The sequence below is a fragment of the Azolla caroliniana genome, unplaced genomic scaffold (genome assembly GCF_043228905.1).
Source record: "Azolla caroliniana isolate FFs.n. ecotype wild unplaced genomic scaffold, voAzoCaro1.0.p SCAF_13, whole genome shotgun sequence".
NCBI classification, from domain to species: domain Eukaryota; kingdom Viridiplantae; phylum Streptophyta; class Polypodiopsida; order Salviniales; family Salviniaceae; genus Azolla; species Azolla caroliniana.
This window is the reverse complement of record NW_028230448.1, coordinates 1091071-1109300: the sequence shown is the minus strand read 5'-3', so window position 1 is coordinate 1109300 and position 18230 is coordinate 1091071. Positions and strand designations below refer to the sequence as shown.

General features: G+C 38.0%; 1 protein-coding gene and 2 non-coding genes across 3 annotated transcripts; 2 read left to right on the top strand and 1 right to left on the bottom strand.

Annotated features, from left to right (window-relative positions):
• Nucleotides 1-14257: 14257 nt before the first annotated feature.
• On the bottom strand, nt 14258-16451 carry LOC147855923 (large ribosomal subunit protein eL13z-like). Its single transcript, XM_087329762.1, has 4 exons — nt 16296-16451; nt 15478-15611; nt 15220-15378; nt 14258-14699 (listed from the first exon to the last, which is right to left on the bottom strand). Exons 1-4 carry the CDS (start codon nt 16399-16401, stop codon nt 14478-14480), a joined length of 621 nt encoding a protein of 206 aa, XP_087185888.1. The 5' UTR covers nt 16402-16451; the 3' UTR covers nt 14258-14477.
• An 801-nt stretch (nt 16452-17252) lies between these two features.
• TRNAK-CUU (transfer RNA lysine (anticodon CUU)) lies at nt 17253-17324 on the top strand. Its single transcript has one exon. It is a non-coding gene; the product is annotated as a tRNA-Lys (tRNA).
• A 184-nt stretch (nt 17325-17508) lies between these two features.
• TRNAK-CUU (transfer RNA lysine (anticodon CUU)) lies at nt 17509-17580 on the top strand. The gene has a single exon. It is a non-coding gene; the product is annotated as a tRNA-Lys (tRNA).
• The last annotated feature ends 650 nt before the right edge of the window (nt 17581-18230 follow it).

The window sequence follows — 18230 nt, the reverse complement described above, 5'->3', positions numbered from 1 at the left end:
CGCCTTCAAGGAGTCCAAAATTTTCATGACACATATACAACGAGGCATTTCGGTAGTACTAAAACGTTGGATTTAGTACAACGATCATTCTGGTGGCCTCATATGGGACGATTTGTCGAAGACTATGTTCGAACATGTGATACATGTTGTAGAGCAAAGATGCCAAGACATCATCCATATGGTTTATTGGAACTAGCAATGGGCCCAGTTTGGTTTCTTGGCCTTAAAACCAAACCAAACCATTTATTAATAATAAAAACCAAACCAAACTGTTTAAACATTTTAAGCCATTTAAACCAAACCATTTACGAAAAATTTAAAACCAAACCAAACCATTTTTTATTGATATTAATCATCATACTAATTATAAATTTGTGTGACAAAATCATCATAAATTTTTGTCATCATACTTACCATAAATTTTGTCATCATACTTATCATAAATTTGATCATCATACTTATCATATTTGATCATCATAAATGAAAAGGAGACTCTACATATAATGCATATAAAATTTAATAAGTTAAAACTAGAGTTTAAAATTAAAAGTTAAAAGTTAAAGCCTATTGGGAAAATTTATGAGTATTTTTTAACTTATAAACCTATAAACCTTTAAACCAAACCACATAAACAAAAACCGCTAAATCGCTAAATTCAAAACCGAACTGAAACCGATTAGTAACATTTGAAACCAAACCAAATCGTTTATTTATCTTCAAACCTATAAACCGTTAAGCCACGATTTATCGGTCCGGTTCGGTTTGAGCCGAAACCGGGCCCATTGCTAATTGGAACCATTACCAATTCCAAGCAAGTCGTGGCAATCCATTTCTCTAGATTTCATCACAGATCTTCCAGTTTCAAAGGGATTCGATGCAATCTTAACAATAGTAGATTGATATACGAAGATGGCACATTTTTTGCCTTGTACTAAGGAAATCACTAGTGAAGAAACCATCAAAATTGTCATGTGTGAGGTATGTCGACATCATGGCCTCCCCGATAGTATCATCAGCGACCGTTAAACCCCAATTCTTCTCGAAATTCTAGAAGCATCTCTTCAAAATGCTCAAGGTCACTTATAACCTCTCCTGTGGCTACCACCCGCAAACAGATGGAAAAGCAAAACAAACAAATCAAACGTTGGAACAATATCTTCGGTGTTTTCTAAGCTATCAACAAGATGATTGGGCGGATATTCTCCACTTTGCCGAATTTGCGTATAATAACTCTGTCCACTCATCAACTAGGGTTACACCATTTTATGCTTATACAGGCTATCATCCTCAGTGGTGTGTATTCGAAACTCCGGAGTTACCGACAAATCCTTGTGCAGAGGATTGTTTGAAGAGGTTACACAACATACAGGCAAACTTATATACTCATTTACAACAAGCACAACAAACACATAAGGATTATGCAGATCGTCATCGGCTTCCATTCAGTTTTAACATTGAAGATCGGGTATAGCTATTACGACAACACACCAAGACTACTTGCCCATGCGATAAATTGGACTATTGACGATTAGGTCCTTTCCATATTATCGGAAATATTAATGATATCGCTTTTCGTCTCGGTCTACGTCTGCAACTACGGATACATCTGGTTTTTCATAATTCTCTTCTCGAACTGTATCAAGACAACACTATTCTGAATCGTATTACACCACCTCCACCCCCGATCGAGCTTGAAGCAGGACCGAAGTACGAAGTAGCTGCCATCCTCGATTCCAAGATTGTTCGCAACAAGCTCTACTATTTGGTCGATTGGCTAGGCTATAGTCCAAGCGAGCATACTTGGGAACCAATCGAGAATGTGGTAAATGCTCGAGCTCTTGTTGAGGACTTTCATCAACAATATCCCGACAAGCCAAGTCCTCCATCTAAGATTGTCTTAAGAGGGGGTTAGAGTCATGATATAGCATGGTATGGCTTCAAAAGGATTTAAATCCATGACCTTGTGTCACATGGGTTAAAGCCTTACCATTAAGCTATACATTGTAATACGAAGAATATTATTCCCATTTATTATTTCACTTAGGAAATCCATGTATATTCTAGATTTCTCTGGAACATTCTAGAAATGTCAAGAGTGTTCGTAAACCACTATAAAAAGAGGCACATGGCATTATTGAAAACCAAATCGGTTCAACGCCAGTTTTAAGCCTCCTAGTTATTGTTGTATATTCTCTTCATATAATATATATCTTTTGTTATCATCGTTCTCTCTCTCTCTCTCTCTGGTAATAGCACACAATTATATTAATTGTATGTAAAATCCACTTAGTTACAACACTTCTTAGTCTCCTCTACCTATCATATGCCTATGTAGGGAGAGGGACATTCTGTAATGTTACTAAAAAACCTGAATATGCATTTGAGGAAATGATCCCCACATGCTCTAACATCCAAAATTTCCATCTCTCTCTCTCTCTCTCTCTCTCTCTCTCTCTCTCTCTCTCTTGGAAAAAATATTACGAAATTCTTTGAGGATCACTTTGCTATGCAAGATGTTATTGTATATGCCCCACATCGGGTTGGCAAAAAGCAACAAGAGGGAAAGACATCTTGGGCTATTGTTTGTACAATCCTCGATGAAAGTAAAAGGGCAATGATTCTAGATAGTAGTAAGGTGTACTTAAAAGGGACAAGTTATTTTGTAACGGAGGATAGAACTCCACAAGAGCAAGAACGTAAAGGCAAGCATATGCATCTCGGAAAGCAAATCAAAATGCATAGCAAGCAATGACCTATGGGACTTAAAAGGATAGAATTCCATTTTGTACTTAAAAGGCAAGCATATGCATCTCGGAAAGCAAATCAAAATGCATAGCAAGCAATGACCTATGGGACTATAAGTGCTTCACGATTGAAAGTAATGTTTTGGAATTGTAGAGGGTATCCATGGAATAAGGGTTTAGGACTCAATGATGTAGCTCAAGGTATGGATATTATATTTTTGGCTGAAACATGGGAGCATGAGGCAAAATGTATACCTAAGATAGACGGTTACCTCATAAAATCAATATGGCCTCACTCCAAAGGGAATATTGGGTGTGCCGGGATAGCATGTATCTACCATGAGAGCTTATATAATTCTATCAAAGTATACAAATATGATGACTATAAGAGATACATATGGATAGAGGTTAATTTGGGGAAAGAGAAGTTGTATAGAATTCCTTGTTACATTCCTCACAAAGACTCAAACTACTATAGTAGGTTTGGGTTAGATTGTGATGATCCTTTTACAGAGTTATGCCATGATATACTTTCATTTGAGAAGCTTGGTAAAGTTTTAATTATGGGAGACTTCAATGCAAGAGTTGGAAATTTTCAAAATGTGGAGACATTTGAAGAAAATGTAGTAGAACATTGTCTATTGCGTTGTCGTGACGATTTTCGGCTACGGTGTGAAACCGAGTGAGACGAATAAACCAAGGATGTGCAACATTGCACATACACTTAGCAAATCAGCCTAAGGCCTAGTGGCACTTGAGTTCATATAGAGGGGTGCAAGCAAGGTTTGAACCTTGCACCTCTAAGATACAAGATGTTTGCCCTACCACTAGGACAACTATCATATAATGTAGATTTTATGTATTTCCTTTTCATATACGAATTATAGACGAAACAGCCATAGAAAACCATGTGCACAAAACCATGGTTCTAAACTCATGGATTGTGCATGTCATAAGGAAAACCGTGTCCCCAAAACCATGGTTCTAAACCCATGGTTTTGTGGATGAAGAGAGTTATAAAAACCCTAGTGGAGCTTGTGTAAAGGGGGGCTCAATATGTGATATCACCAACACCACTATCATCAATATAATTATATTTGTCTTTATCTTCTTCATATTTTTCTACTTCTCAAGTGTACAATCTTTCTTCTTCTCAAGTGAACAAATTTCATCTAATCTTACATTGATCGTCATCTCTTCGATAATTCTGCGAACATCCTCCCCAGTCCAAGACCCCGGTGGTCGCTCGAGTAGCACACGCACGCGCGAATCTTTGCGACATCATTTGCGTGACTCAGAGGATTGTGTCATGTCAGATTATGGAAAACTTTTGATACATATGCTAAATTGCACAAACTTGATTATCCGAAATGGTATAAAGGCATTCCCATTGACAAATGTGCTCACATGTTTACCATCCTTGGGTGGAGGAAGTGTGGTTGATTATGCATTAATGTTGGCATGTGATCTATCATTGGTGAATGTGTTTAAAGTTGGTTCTCTATCTCCAGACTCAGACCACAAGCCATTGTACTTAGAGCTTGCAATTCCACATTCCACTAGATGTCGTGAAGTGAAAGACGAAAAGAGATGTATCATCCAACCTTGCTACGAAAAAGCTAAGATATATGCAAATGAAGTGGAGAACCATTTGTTAAATTTTTCTCTAAGCAACGATGTTAAAGAAAATTGGTAACATTTGAAGGATATAATCCTTAAGGTTGGATATCAATGCTTTAAGAGACATGTGGGTGGGCATAAGGTGTGTATTTTTCCATGTAATTCTTGGTTCGACGATGAATGTAAGATGTATCTCAAATGGTTTAAGTCCATAGAAGGGGGGAATGAAAAGATTATTGCATGGTACATATACAAGAAAGTAGTGAGGAGAAAGAAAAGAAGATATTTCCAAATGCAAGAGATGAAAAAGAAAAACTTGTTTAAGCTCAAACCAAAATTAGCATGGGGACAACTCAAGGGTAAGAAAGAAGATTTGAAAGGTCACTTTACAAATGAAGAGATGCTAGACTATGTACAAAGGTTATATATGCATGAAGGTGTGGCTCCTATGGTTGAGAAAATTGAAACTCCATGCACTACATGTATCGATCTTGATGATGTCAATAAGGGAATAAAGAAGATGGCAAGTGGGAAAGCAGCTGATTCAAGCTACGTCTCAAGTGAGCTTTTAAAATGGACAATGCCACACACTCGTCATTGGATGATGACAATTTTAGAGCAAGCTATAAAACAAGGATTTCCAAATGATTGGCTTATGAATTGGATTAAACCAATATTTAAAGGCGGAGATAAGAATCAAGTAGCAAATTATCGTACAATAATGGTGAGCTCAACTATTGCCAAATTATATAGTACTATTATGGAGCAAAAGATAAGCACATGGGTTGAGAGTACAAGCAAAAGAGCACTTGGGCAAGCCAGATTTAGACCAAAACACTCCACCGTGGATCATTTGGTCACATTAAGAGTAATCAAGGAAGAGAGTCGACTACAAGGAAAAACACTTTATTGTTGTTTTGTTGATTTCAAGAAAGCTTTTGATACCATACCACGAATTGAGCTTTGGAATAGAATGGTAGACATTGACATGCCATTAGAGTACCGAGTTGCAGTTGCACGCCTATATGAACAAGTTAAATGCCAACTAAAAATGGATAGTGGATTCTCAAAGAGCTTTTTAAGTAACATGGGGGTCAAGCAAGGATGTCCACTATCACCCACACTCTTTGGCTTATGTATTGATAAATTAGAAGAAGTGGTGAATAAGATTGCAAGAGAAGAAGGATTGAATGGCCCCAATTTGATGCAACATGTTATCTTATTGCTTCTATATGCAGATGATGTGGTACTCTTCTCATATGATGTTGATAGTATGCAACATTTACTTGGGGTATTAGAAGAATTTTGCCATAGTAGTGGACTACCAGTGAATGTGGAGAAAACAAAAATGATGGTAGTGCAAACCGTCCAACCTCATCATTACCCTACGCTCACATATAAAGGTGAACATATACAATTTGATCAAAGCTTTAAATATCTTGGTATTGATGTACCCGCCACAAATAAATGGAGTGCATGCTTTGATTCTAGTCTCCAAGCCAGTTGGAAATCATATTACCTTTTGGAGAACCAATGCAACCAAAGTGATACTTGTGGATGGGAAGTAAAATTAATGTTGTTCAATGCCATGGTAACTCAAGTATTGCTTCATGGAGTAGAATCATGGGGTGGCACCATCTCTCTTAATGCATGGAACGAGATTGACAAAATTCAAAAGATGTTTTTAAGGAGTCAATTAGGAGTTAAATGCACTACCTCTTACCAGGTTATGCTCTTAGAAACGGGTGTTCAACCCATAGAACTATTGGCACTCCAAAGAGTATATAAATACATTACAAAAATCAAGAATATGCCGAATCATCGATTACCACATCTTTCTTGGAATGTTCGATGTAAGCTACAAAAGAATCATAAAAGTAAGATTCTCTCATCTGGTTGGGTTGTTGACATAAAGAAATGGTTTAGAAGATGGGGTGTGGATGATCTTTTAGAGCTTTTAGGCAATGTTATGCAATATGTAATGATTGAGGAAAGGTTGGTGGAATCATTAAGGATGAAGTGGGAGGATGCTAAGAGGACAAAGCTAGAATACTACATTGCAAATGTCAACCCTGAATGTTGGTCTCAATATAAAGCAAGAATGTCTATTGATCGTATCCAACATTATCTCATTACCAATTTGAGTAGCAATGCTCGTAGAGCCCTTACACTACTTCGCACTCGATCTCGCAAGTTAGGTATTGAAGTTGCATCATGGAATCAAAATGTAACGAATTTGAAGACATGTAAAGTATGCAATGAAGGCATGGTAGAGGATGAATGTCACTTGCTCTTCACATGCTCGACATATAGTGCAATTCGTTCAAGAAATGTTGACATACTAAGAGGGAGTGATAACTTAAGATCCATACTTAAGACACCACCTAGAAGGTTGAGCTCATATGTGTATGCTTTATTAACACATAGAGACTTTGTGCTTCAACATATGAATACCCCTTCTTAGGAAGGAGACATATATCAAGAACACATGTATATTCTGGTCCCATAGGTCAAAATTGGCCTCTTTATGGATGATAAAAATTCTAATTCTCTCTCTCTCTCTCTCTCTCTCTCTCTCTCTCTCTCTCTCTCTCTCTCTCTCTCTCCTGAGAGTTCTACACCCCTCTTAGTACTAATCTCATCTTTTAGTACTAATTCCATCTCTGTCTTAGTACTATTCCTGACAGTCGGTCCACGTTTGGATACATAATGACTTATGCAAGGGGAGTCGTCTCATGGCAGTTGAGGTTGCAAAAGGCCATGGCGTTGTCAACCACGGAAGTGGAGCATATGGTTGTAGTACAATTTGGCAATGAGATAATCTGAATGAAGGAGTTCGTCAGAGAGTTGGGGATTCGGCAGGAGGAATTCTGACTCTACTGCAACAACCAAAGTGTCATCCACCTTGCGAAGAATGTCGTCTACCACTCGAGGACCAATCACATCAAAAGGAGATACCAATGGCTCCGGGAACGAATAGAAGAAAAGGAGTTTGCTATGATGAAGATCCACACATCGGAGAATGGATCGCACATGCCGACGAAGGTGTTGCCGATAGAGAAGTTGGATGTGTGCCAGAAACGGGTCGGATTGACAAAGAATCCCATGCCAAAGTGAAGGGGGAGCTTGTTGTGAAACATGTCCCTCCGAATGGGAAGTTGAGCACGAGATGGATCAGTTGGATCCCATGAAGAAGCGAGACCAGATCCAGACGTGGATGGGATCCGGAGAGGTGTCCGAATTGGAGTTGGATAGGCATCCGAAAAAGGCCAAATCTGTAAATAGGTTTTGTTGCGCCTATTTGGGCCAGAATTGTAAATAGCCCTAAAGTTGTATTAGTATAAATACAACTAGGGCAAATCATTGTATAATGATGAATAGTTGGTGTTGGTAGTTGCCTCTGTAACTAAGAGTGTGTAGGAGAGTAAGAGTGAGTTGTAACTCTGTTGTAATCATCGTCTGACAAAGAGGACCTCAAGGTTGTTACATGTGAGTCTCTTGTTTATATCCTTCTCACCATAGTGATATAGTTCGGAGTTTGTGCATTGCCGTGATTTTTACCATCTAGGGTTTCCACGTAAAATACTTGTGTCTCCATCTCTTTATTTCCTGTTTTGTTTATTGTTTTGTTGTCTTGCACTTTGTGTTCCTCATTTGCACAATTAATTGGCTATGATTGGTTGCATATCCTCTAAAAAAGGACCAAGTTGGCGACCCATTCTACGAAGTGCATATTTCTCGGTTATGGAACTGATGGGGAGTTCAGATACAAGTTATAAGATCCAGAAAATCGGAAATTGATCCGGAGCAGCAATGTAGTCTTCAACGAAGACTCAATTCTCTCTGTGTGATCCTAACCGAAAATCAACAAAAGAGTCACCTTTGATCTTTCCGAAGAAGAATTAGAAGTAGACATGCCGATCATTGAATTTGAGTCGGCTATTCAGAAAATTGTCGAAGCCACACCAATCAGCCAGCCCCTTGCCAAATCCGGATCGGCAAAAGGACCTACAACCGACTTTGAATCGGCTACACGATTGACCAAAACCAAAATGGTCAAGATGTCAAACAACCGATCCGAACCAGCAAAGGCATCAACACACCAGTCAATCACTCCCGAGGAACAGGATGATCTGACACATACGCATGACAATTGCCATAGAAAATCACCTCGACGAACTCCTTATGACAATGGTTCCAATCATAGAACGTAATATTCGTGTTCGTGCAAGCATTCAAACGTTTGGAAACGAACACGTTTGAAATGGGAAAAATATGTGATCTTTTTTTTTTCTTTTTTTTCATTTATTTTCATTACAATTCAGCTCACCCTAGTGATAAGGAGTCATGCTATTGTTGTCTATGTCTTGGGTTTGATTCCTAATTTTGACATCTTTCTCTCTCTCTCTCTCATTAGTACCATTTTTATAGCAAAATTTTATATTAGTATATTATAATACTTTTTTTCTTTTCTATTTTTATTATTAAGCATGACTTAGTGGTAAGTTGTTATGCTACTATTACTTGTGTCTTGGGTTCAATTCCCAACTTTCTCATGTCCTCTTGTTAGTCTCATGGCAAAATTTTATGTTAGTGTCATGTTCCTTTTTGTTCTTTTTCTTTCTTTCTTTGTTATTAGAAATTAGGTCACCCTAGTGGTAAGTTGTTATGCTACTACTGCCTATGTCATGTTTTCTTCATATTCTCAAATATACGTTTTATGAGTTTTTTATCGTTTCTTTTTTTCTTTCTTTGTTATTAGAAATTAGCTCACCCTAGTGGTAAGTTGTTATGCTACTATTGCCTATGTCATGTTTTCTTCATATTCTCGAATATACGTTTTATGAGTTTTTGAACGTTTGATTATAATTTATAATGACATATTTTGATTCAATCTCTATAGTTCATACTCATGTTTTTGTAAAGTTTTAAAGTGAGGATGATAGAGATGTCTTGATTCTTAAGAAACATCCCAAAAGTATGCATGTAATACAATGCAAATATTGCAACCAAACTTATGTTGGTGGTTCACAATGGATTAGAATCCACTTATTGGGATTGAGAGTGAATCAATATATAATATAGACCATAGTCAATCCAATCCAACTTTGAGATTATTTACCATACACGTTTGATTGAATCATTCTCGAATGCGAATGCACGTATGATACGTATGGTTCATTCTATGGTTCAAATAATACCGATTGACTAGACCTGCCGATCGAAGAATTTGAACCACTAAAATCGGCACCAAGGATATCTAGACGAGTCCGAAAGCTGTCAGAGTTTTATCAACCGGGCCTCGATTACGTCAATTACATAAATGCAGGTGAACCAAGCTCCTACAAGGAAGCTACAGTCACACCAAACGCCGACACATGGCTAGAAGCCATGCAATGTGAGATGGACTCGATCAAGGACAATAACACATGGGAGCCAGTTGAACCACCAACCCGATGGAAGGCACTACCCTGTTAGTGGGTCTACCGATACAAGTATGTATCAAGTTCGGAACAACCCAAGTACAAAGCTCAACTCGTCGCCAAAGGGTTTAAGCAAGAACACAGGGTTGACTATGATGAGATTTCCTCACCAGTAGTCAAGATCACCACCCTCCTGCTCCTCGGGATCATGGAGAGGGCTTGTATAAAAGTGCTCACTAAGCACAATCGTATGTACAGAGTGTTGTTATTTTTTTAATATAATTTTGTTGTCTACTCATCTCTGACTCTCTCTCACTCTCTCCCTCTCTATGTATACCTTATTGTCCGCTGGTGTCTGGCTAACCCGGCTATGTCTTGTGTACAAGCTTCTGTGTACGCAACTCTTTTCAGTTTTTTTTTTTTTTAACAAAATATCCTTTCATTAGTTTTAAAAAAAACATATCGGCCACAATGCTATATTTTCCGTAGAGATTGTGCAACTATTGAAGCCAATCTATCCCACAACACCTCCATCCATCACAAAATCTAATTTCATTTTTGTATGTACAAGCAATTCTCCCATGTTGCCACGGACTTTCAACATACCAAAAAATGTCATCATATAAGGTAAGAGGAAGCCACAAGCATTTGAGGATAAAATTGCATAGCATCCCCATTCTTTTCATGCTCAGTATAGCCGAATAACATGGTAGTCCATTGCACCATATCTCCAACCAACAATAATTCATCAAAGCTTTGGGCTTCAATTATTGCTCATCAAATGCAAGCATTAACAACGTTGTAGTGACTGACGATGTTGATTTGAAGGGCTTGAATAATCCAAAATGCATTAAACAATTGGTTGGTTGGTGGCTCATAAGTTTCACATCCATTGTTTACCCCACCCCAACTGAAAGATCATTGAATGTTTTTTGGGTTTTTTCAAGCTTGCCACATTTAGCATACATGTCCACGAAAGCATTCCCAAGCTCAATATTGTATTCCAACAATCTCGTACTCACGATTTCATTGTGAATTTCTATGTCGTTATCAGCCACCACTACACTGTCACAGGCCTTTAGCAAACTTACAAGGGTGTTTGCATCCGGAGAAAGACCATCATTTTGCATTTGTTCAAAAGGATTCCATGCTTCCTGGCCAAATCTATGCTGGGAATATCCTGAAATTAGCGCATTCCAAGAAGCCACAACTCGAACCGGCAGCCCCTTGAGCACTTTTTGTACTTTTCATCTTCACCACATTTGACATACATATCCACCAAAGCAGTATCTAGTTTCTGAACTTTACCGATCAATCTTTCACTTACAATTTCACTGTGAATTTGCTCACCTCTATGTAAAGCCCCTATGCTTGAAGAAGCCTTCAATATGCAAATAGAGGTGATTGTATTTGACAAGAAGTGATTCTGCTACATCCTCTTGAAATAAGTTTTAGCTTTGCTTCCTTCCCCTCACGGAACATATCCGAAGATCAAAACATTCCACAGACACAATGTCACGAACGCAAAGCTCATCAAACACTTCCTGCAGTTTTTTGTAGCTCACCACATTTTGCATACATATCCACCAACACATTGTCGAGCTCGATATGCTTGTTTAAGCATTTCATATGGATAATCTCATGGTGGATTTGTTTCCCCCTATCTATTCCACATGCCTTCAAGATGCAAGTCAAAGTGATGCCTATCTATTTGAAACACTTCAATGCACCTTCATTGTGGCCATGCTGAGCATATCTTGAGATCAATGAATTCTATGAGACCAAATCTTGAATAGGAAGTTCATCAAACACCAACTAAGCTTTTTCCCAATCATCACATTTGGCATACATGTCAACAAAAGTATTATCAAGCATAACATTATTTTCCAATAAACTTTTACATCAAGATGCCAGTAAACGTATACAATATCTACCTATAGTCTTCGTACTTTCTCAATGTCTCCTAATTAAAATGTACATCTTGTTGTTGGTTGACTGGTTTTAGAGACAAATTGCACTTTGTATTTCGGATTGGATGTATGAGATTAAGCCACGATTAAGACTAAAACAATCCATGTATTTTTTAAATATAGTTAAAATCATTAGTAAAGCTAAAGAGGAAGATGGATCACAACATCATGAAGACTTTGGAAGCATCCCATGCACCCTTGAAGAATTAATCAAACGTATTTTCACATGTGTTTGTTTCCATCATTAACCCATGTTTGTGATAATGATAATACCTTGTGATTTAAGATATAGTTGGGACAAATAGCAAAGGAGGAGGATGGAGGATTGGAACATGATGACTTTTGCATATTCCCATGCACTCTTTAAGATTTTGTCACCACAATAAGTGCCTTCGAGAGAAGATTACAAGCACAAACATTGATGAAGAGTTCACCATGGATCACGAGGATAGTAAAGATACAATAGGAAGTGTGTTACCTCCTCATTTTAGGATATTGAGAAATGGTTTTGGCCCAAACCTTATTGCTACAAAGATTTTATGTACAACACAACCCAAAAGGAAGTAAACAAAAGTGAACCTTTTTATGGGAATGATCACTTTATTACTTGAATATGTGTATGGGCTTTTAATCAATGTGATATGAAGCAATGGAAGAATTTTAAAAAATTCAAGTGTCTAAACATCAATTTATGTGTCTGAATGATTATTGATTACCTCTAACCTTTTAGGTTTTTTAAGTGCCGCCCCATATTTGCTTACTCATACACTACCAAAGAGAAAACAATAGACCCAAAGTCCTGACATTAGGTAACAAATATTGTGCTAATATAGACAACTGTAACACCATTCGGGTGATACTAGAGTCGGCACAAGATTGGTGGGAGGAGATGCATCAATATGATGAGAGACTTAAACTTCATGGAACAACATATCATTGGCCTGAATCCAAACTGAAATTGTAACATGAAAAATTAACCCTTGAATGCAGAAAACCTTATGCTCTCAATGTTGAATTGGAAATGAAATCCTCGTGCCAAGAACCATAATGCTCTGAGAAGAAACCCCATTGTGTAATGCTCTTAAGGAGAAGAAACCCTATTTGGGAGACTATGTTCATCTAACCTATACTAAAGAGATCATAATCTGAATAACAAACCATCCAAAGTCATCTTAAGTGATCTTACCATGAATAAAGGCTTCTGCTTTTCTGATGAATTGCCAACTTGAACATTTTTGTATCTTCTTCTTCTTCACTCTCTCTCTAGTGTAAAGATTTTGGAGTTGGGGTTTACAACAAAAAGGAAACAAATCCTACCAATTCTAGATACTTAAATCCAAACCCAACAAAAAACATTAAAAATGCAATAATTCTAGTTCGATATGAGACTGAATACTAGGAAGTCTAGTAAGTCTGAATACAAACCGAATTCTAGTAAGTCTGAATTTAACACTGGCCATGCTTCAAGTTCGATATGAGACTTCCAACTCTGAAAACCTGATTCAACAAATGATCCCATGCATGCAAAATTTGTTGAATCCCAGTTCCCACTTAAGTTGAGTTTGTGTTTGAGGGAAGACCTATTCACCATCTACAAAATGCGTCATGCAAGACATTCAACATCTACAATGGTCATGCTTCATGTTATAATGGGATGATCAAATTTAAGTTGGTCATACCAGATTTGAGTTTTGTGTTGGGCATATGTATGCATTCTTGATAGTGTGATGAGAGTTTATAGTGATTCTCAACTGCTAAATATTTCTCCTATATTGACTACACTGTATGTGAGAAGGGTTGTTCTCCATCAATATTAGTTAAATCAAAAGCATAGTGAAATATCCCTCTCCAGAAAAAGATTAAGGACTTTTGATGTAAACATGATATGTTCATAACTCTGCCTTTTATGTTCTTTTATAGTGATTCTCAACTGCTAAATATTTCTCCTATATTGACTACACTGTATGTGAGAAGGGTTGTTCTCCATCAATATTAGTTAAATCAAAAGCATAGTGAAATATCCCTCTCCAGAAAAAGATTAAGGACTTTTGATGTTAACATGATATGTTCATAACTCTGCCTTTTATGTTCTTTTACCAAAATCAGAATCAATGCCAATTGGGCGTAAAAGTACAATTACATATGGCCCTGTTAAACCCAATCTTTCGAAAGGCATTATAGAGCTATATGCCAAATTCATTACATGAAACACTGCACTGGCCAGGCTAACTTCTTTTGGAATTCTATCTACATTAGATTTCCTATAAAGAAATGATCTAGTCATCCATCTTGCTCTCCGTACACATCATCACATCTGAAAATCCTTAAGTAGAGTCATCTTGCTCTCCTTACATCATCATCACATCATCACATCTAAAATTAATTATTCACAAGTTTTAAACATTACTCTACCTAAAATCCTTTTATATAGGCATGTGACCTTTGAGACAACATGATCTAATTCTTCATTAAAATTTCCAAAAATACTCAACACAGACTATTTGGACTAAGAACACAATTCCACTCATTTCTTAATCACCAAAAGAAGCTAATGAAGAATTGATCATCCAAATCCTGGTATGCCCTCTGGATGCACATTTTACACATATAGTGTTCTGAACTTGGGGTTCGTACAAAAAGAAAACTCAGCAATTAAAGCATCCTGAAATAGAACAAAAAAAAAAATTTAGGTTGTAGATTTTACTCTTCATATCTAGCTATTACTTCTTCTCTTCTTTCTCAGCCTCAGCAGCTCTCTTCTTCCTAACACCAATCAGTCTCTCATTCATTCTTTCCAAGCGGAGTTTAGAGTAGGCCTTGTTAGCTTTCAGTTCATCAGTAACAGTAACGACGTCCACAGTGGGTTTCTCCCTAATAATGGGAAGAACTGGCCCTTGAACCTGAACAGCATTTGCAAGCTCTTCGGGGCTTACATCACCAGCCTGCAACTAAAAGACATGTGTCATGATGCATTAAGGGAACACGTAGGAAGGCAGGCAAGCTTTTATGCATCTTAAATGAAACCTTGTATATGACATGAGTAATGACATGGTGCATATCAAATCAAGGAAAGCAAGATTTCATTATAAACCCATGGAAAGAAAGGTTGCATGCAAATGAAAATAAAAGTACCAAGGGGATAGACATTGTTAATCAACACAAACTTCATTGCTAAGGTATGCATTGTTCATTACATCACAAATACATGATTACATTGGAAATTCACCACACAAAGCAAAGGTAACATAAAAGGCAAGATCATCCATGAATATACGTTACTTCAAGCCAGCAAGGACGAAAAGGACGCCCACCAAAAAATGCACAGTTAAAGATAAAATGGCACGGGAAGCACTAGGTGCACACCATACAGTTGATATCATAAACACTCACGTGAAACAAAATGGCAAGATGATTTAAAATTACGATATAATAACTACAACGTCAATAGCGAAAAAATCATACCTTAGTCTTGCAAGATCGTCGTGGGAAGACAATCAATTTAGCCTTGTAAGTGTTAAGTCTCTGAACATTTGACTGTAGACTCTCGAGGCAACGATTCTTCCTCCTATGATCAACAGCAATACCAATAGTAGGTGCAAGTCTCTTTGATATGCCGGCAGCCTGGGGGAAAAAACCGGAAGTTTTTCAAAAAAACAACCTAATTTACCATGAATAAAAGAATAGGAACAAGCGCATTAATTAAAACAGTTAATGAGGTACCTTGAGCTCTTCTAGAGTAAATCCACGGCCAGCTCTGACTTTCATGTTGTAGCGTAGAGTCTGTGAGTGAACGACGGGACGTAAAGCTCCACTAGTAGGTCGGGGAAAGACAGCCACGGCCTTCTTTTGGCGAGCTGCACAAACGAGAAGGATTTTATACATTAATCTCTAGACTCGCTAAGCAAAGCCTCGCTCTATCCTTCAAAAGATTATTGCTATGATTGTGCATCGAGAGGCACTGTAGACTACAGGGAATTTAAAACCGGAACACTACTCTTGTGCCATGAAAGATCGTCGGTAGAGCTAATATAGGACCGACATAATTAGAGTTCTACTTCACACACAAATAGGACTCTGTGCAATGTCAAATTACAGTTTCACCAAGACAGTCCCCTTCAATGACCTAATTTTCTTCTCTATCGAGACCACAATCGTTGAACAGATTGAGCGTTCCTCCGAAAAATAAACCTAATACACTCCAATAAAGCTCTAACAAAAATAGGAAACGAGGCACGTGTGCAATGTCAAATTACAGTTTCACCAAGACAGTCCCCTTCAATGACCTAATTTTCTTTACTATCGAGACCACAATCGTTGAACAGATTGAGCGTTCCTTCGAAAAAAAGACTTAATAAACTCTAACAAAGCTCTAACAAGCAGGAAACGTGTTCAATGTCAAATTACAGTTTCACCAAGAAAGTCTCCTTCAATGACCTTAATTTCTTCGAACAAAAGATTGAGCGTTCCTTCGAAAAAAAGACCTAACGCACTCTAACAAAGCTCTTAACAAAAAATGGAAACGAGGAACGAGCACATACCAACACGTCTGCGCTTCTTCCTCGCAGGCTGATTGAACCAAGTCTTCACGCGGCTCTGCCAATCCTTCTTGAAATGGCCATCAGGGATGACATTGTTGTGCTTCATCCTGCAAGAGAGATTTGTGGCATCAGGATCAAACTGTTCCGGGAGTGGGAGAGGGGAGAGAAATCCCAACGAAAGAAAGAGAAAAGGAAGAGGAGGAGATTAAGTCATTTACCTGTCTTGTCTGTCTGTCTGTCTGTCTGTCTGGCTGAAAGAAGAAGAAGAAGAAGAAGAAGAAGGAAGAGAGAAGGAGCTGCTCAGAGAAAGTAATAATAATAGAAGGCAAAGAGTTTTAGGGTTTCATTCCAGCCCTGCGGTTTCACACCTGGACGGACGGACGTCTAACAACACTATTGCTACATACATACATACATACATACATACATACATACATGCATACATACACAACATACCAATAGATAGATAAGATAGATCAGTATGTATACTGATAGATAGATCCATTGATAGATCCATCAGTAAATACATAGATAGATCGATAGATCGATAGATCGACGTTTAAGTGGTGGGCACAAATTAGTTTCATTCATAAGCATCTTGCATTATGCATTTAAGCGTTTTTTTTTTTTTTCTTGAATTGGAGGATGGGTTTTATCATCAAATCGTAACATTATTTAGGTGAAGTCTATCTATCTTTAACCACCCCATGTTTTTCTCATCTCTCTCTTTGTCTCCGGTAAATTTGCATAGCATGCCAGCTTTACACACCCGCATGTCAGAAAGTGTAGACATATGAAAGGAAATCCATGAGTATATACATAGATATATCATACAGGAAATGAAATCCATGGCCCCTTCCCATTGCCCCCCCCCCCCCTCCCACACTTGTTAAAATGGAGATTCTTACACATATTATACATAATTTATTTAAGATAAGGCTATTTTCTTCATCTATAACCTCTGTAGCACAGCGGTAGTGCAATTGCCTCTTAAGCGAATGGTCGTGAGTTCGAACCTCACCGGGGGTAAAAGCCTTACTGCTCGCCTCTTTCTTTTTCTCTAATTCTATGAATGTGTGAATGGCCTTTTCTTTGATTGCCGATTTTCCCCAGTTTCTGCAGGCCTCCCGAATTTTTGAAGGTAGAGCTATTTTAGTTTAGCAAGACTTGGAGCATCACTACTTGTCAAGGTTTGCTATTTTCCTCATACACAACCTCTGTAGCACAGCGGTAGTGCAATCGCCTCTTAAGCGAATGGTCGTGAGTTCGAACCTCACCGGGGGTATAAGCTATCGTGTTCACCTCTCTCTTTTTCTCTATTCTATGAATGTGAATGGTCTTTTCTTTCATTGCCGATTTTCCCCAGTTTCTGCAGGCCTCCCGAATTTTTGAAGGTAGAGCTATTTCAGTTTAGCAAGACTTGGAGCATCACTACTTGTCAAGGTTTTCAGTGCTGGCCTATTCTATTGAGATTGCTTTCCGGTTTCCGTCACTACTACATGGTGAATTCACATAATGGGTCTTCTGTTCAGTCTCGAAACATGATCACCACTTCCCTTAACCACATTCATAGTCAATGACTTTATCCTTAATTACCGAGTTCCAACAATAACACAACAGCCATGATGCATGCATAATACCTTCAACACAATCCAGTATATTATAAAATCTCCGCTCAAACCATACGAAATGATTGTTGCTAACTTCAACTCCCTATACATGGAGAGAGGGAGAAAGAACAAAGACACGCATCCGTCGCATGATTTCAATGGCCTATAGGAGCAGTTCATAGATCAGATCATCGCAATCCACCCAAGCTTCCTCTTATGTGTTTGTGTGCACATATTACAGTGACATTGAACCCAGTGCAAGAATGGAACAAAATTTGAAATAGGATGATCACTACAAGGAACCAAGTTCAATGTCCAGAATTCT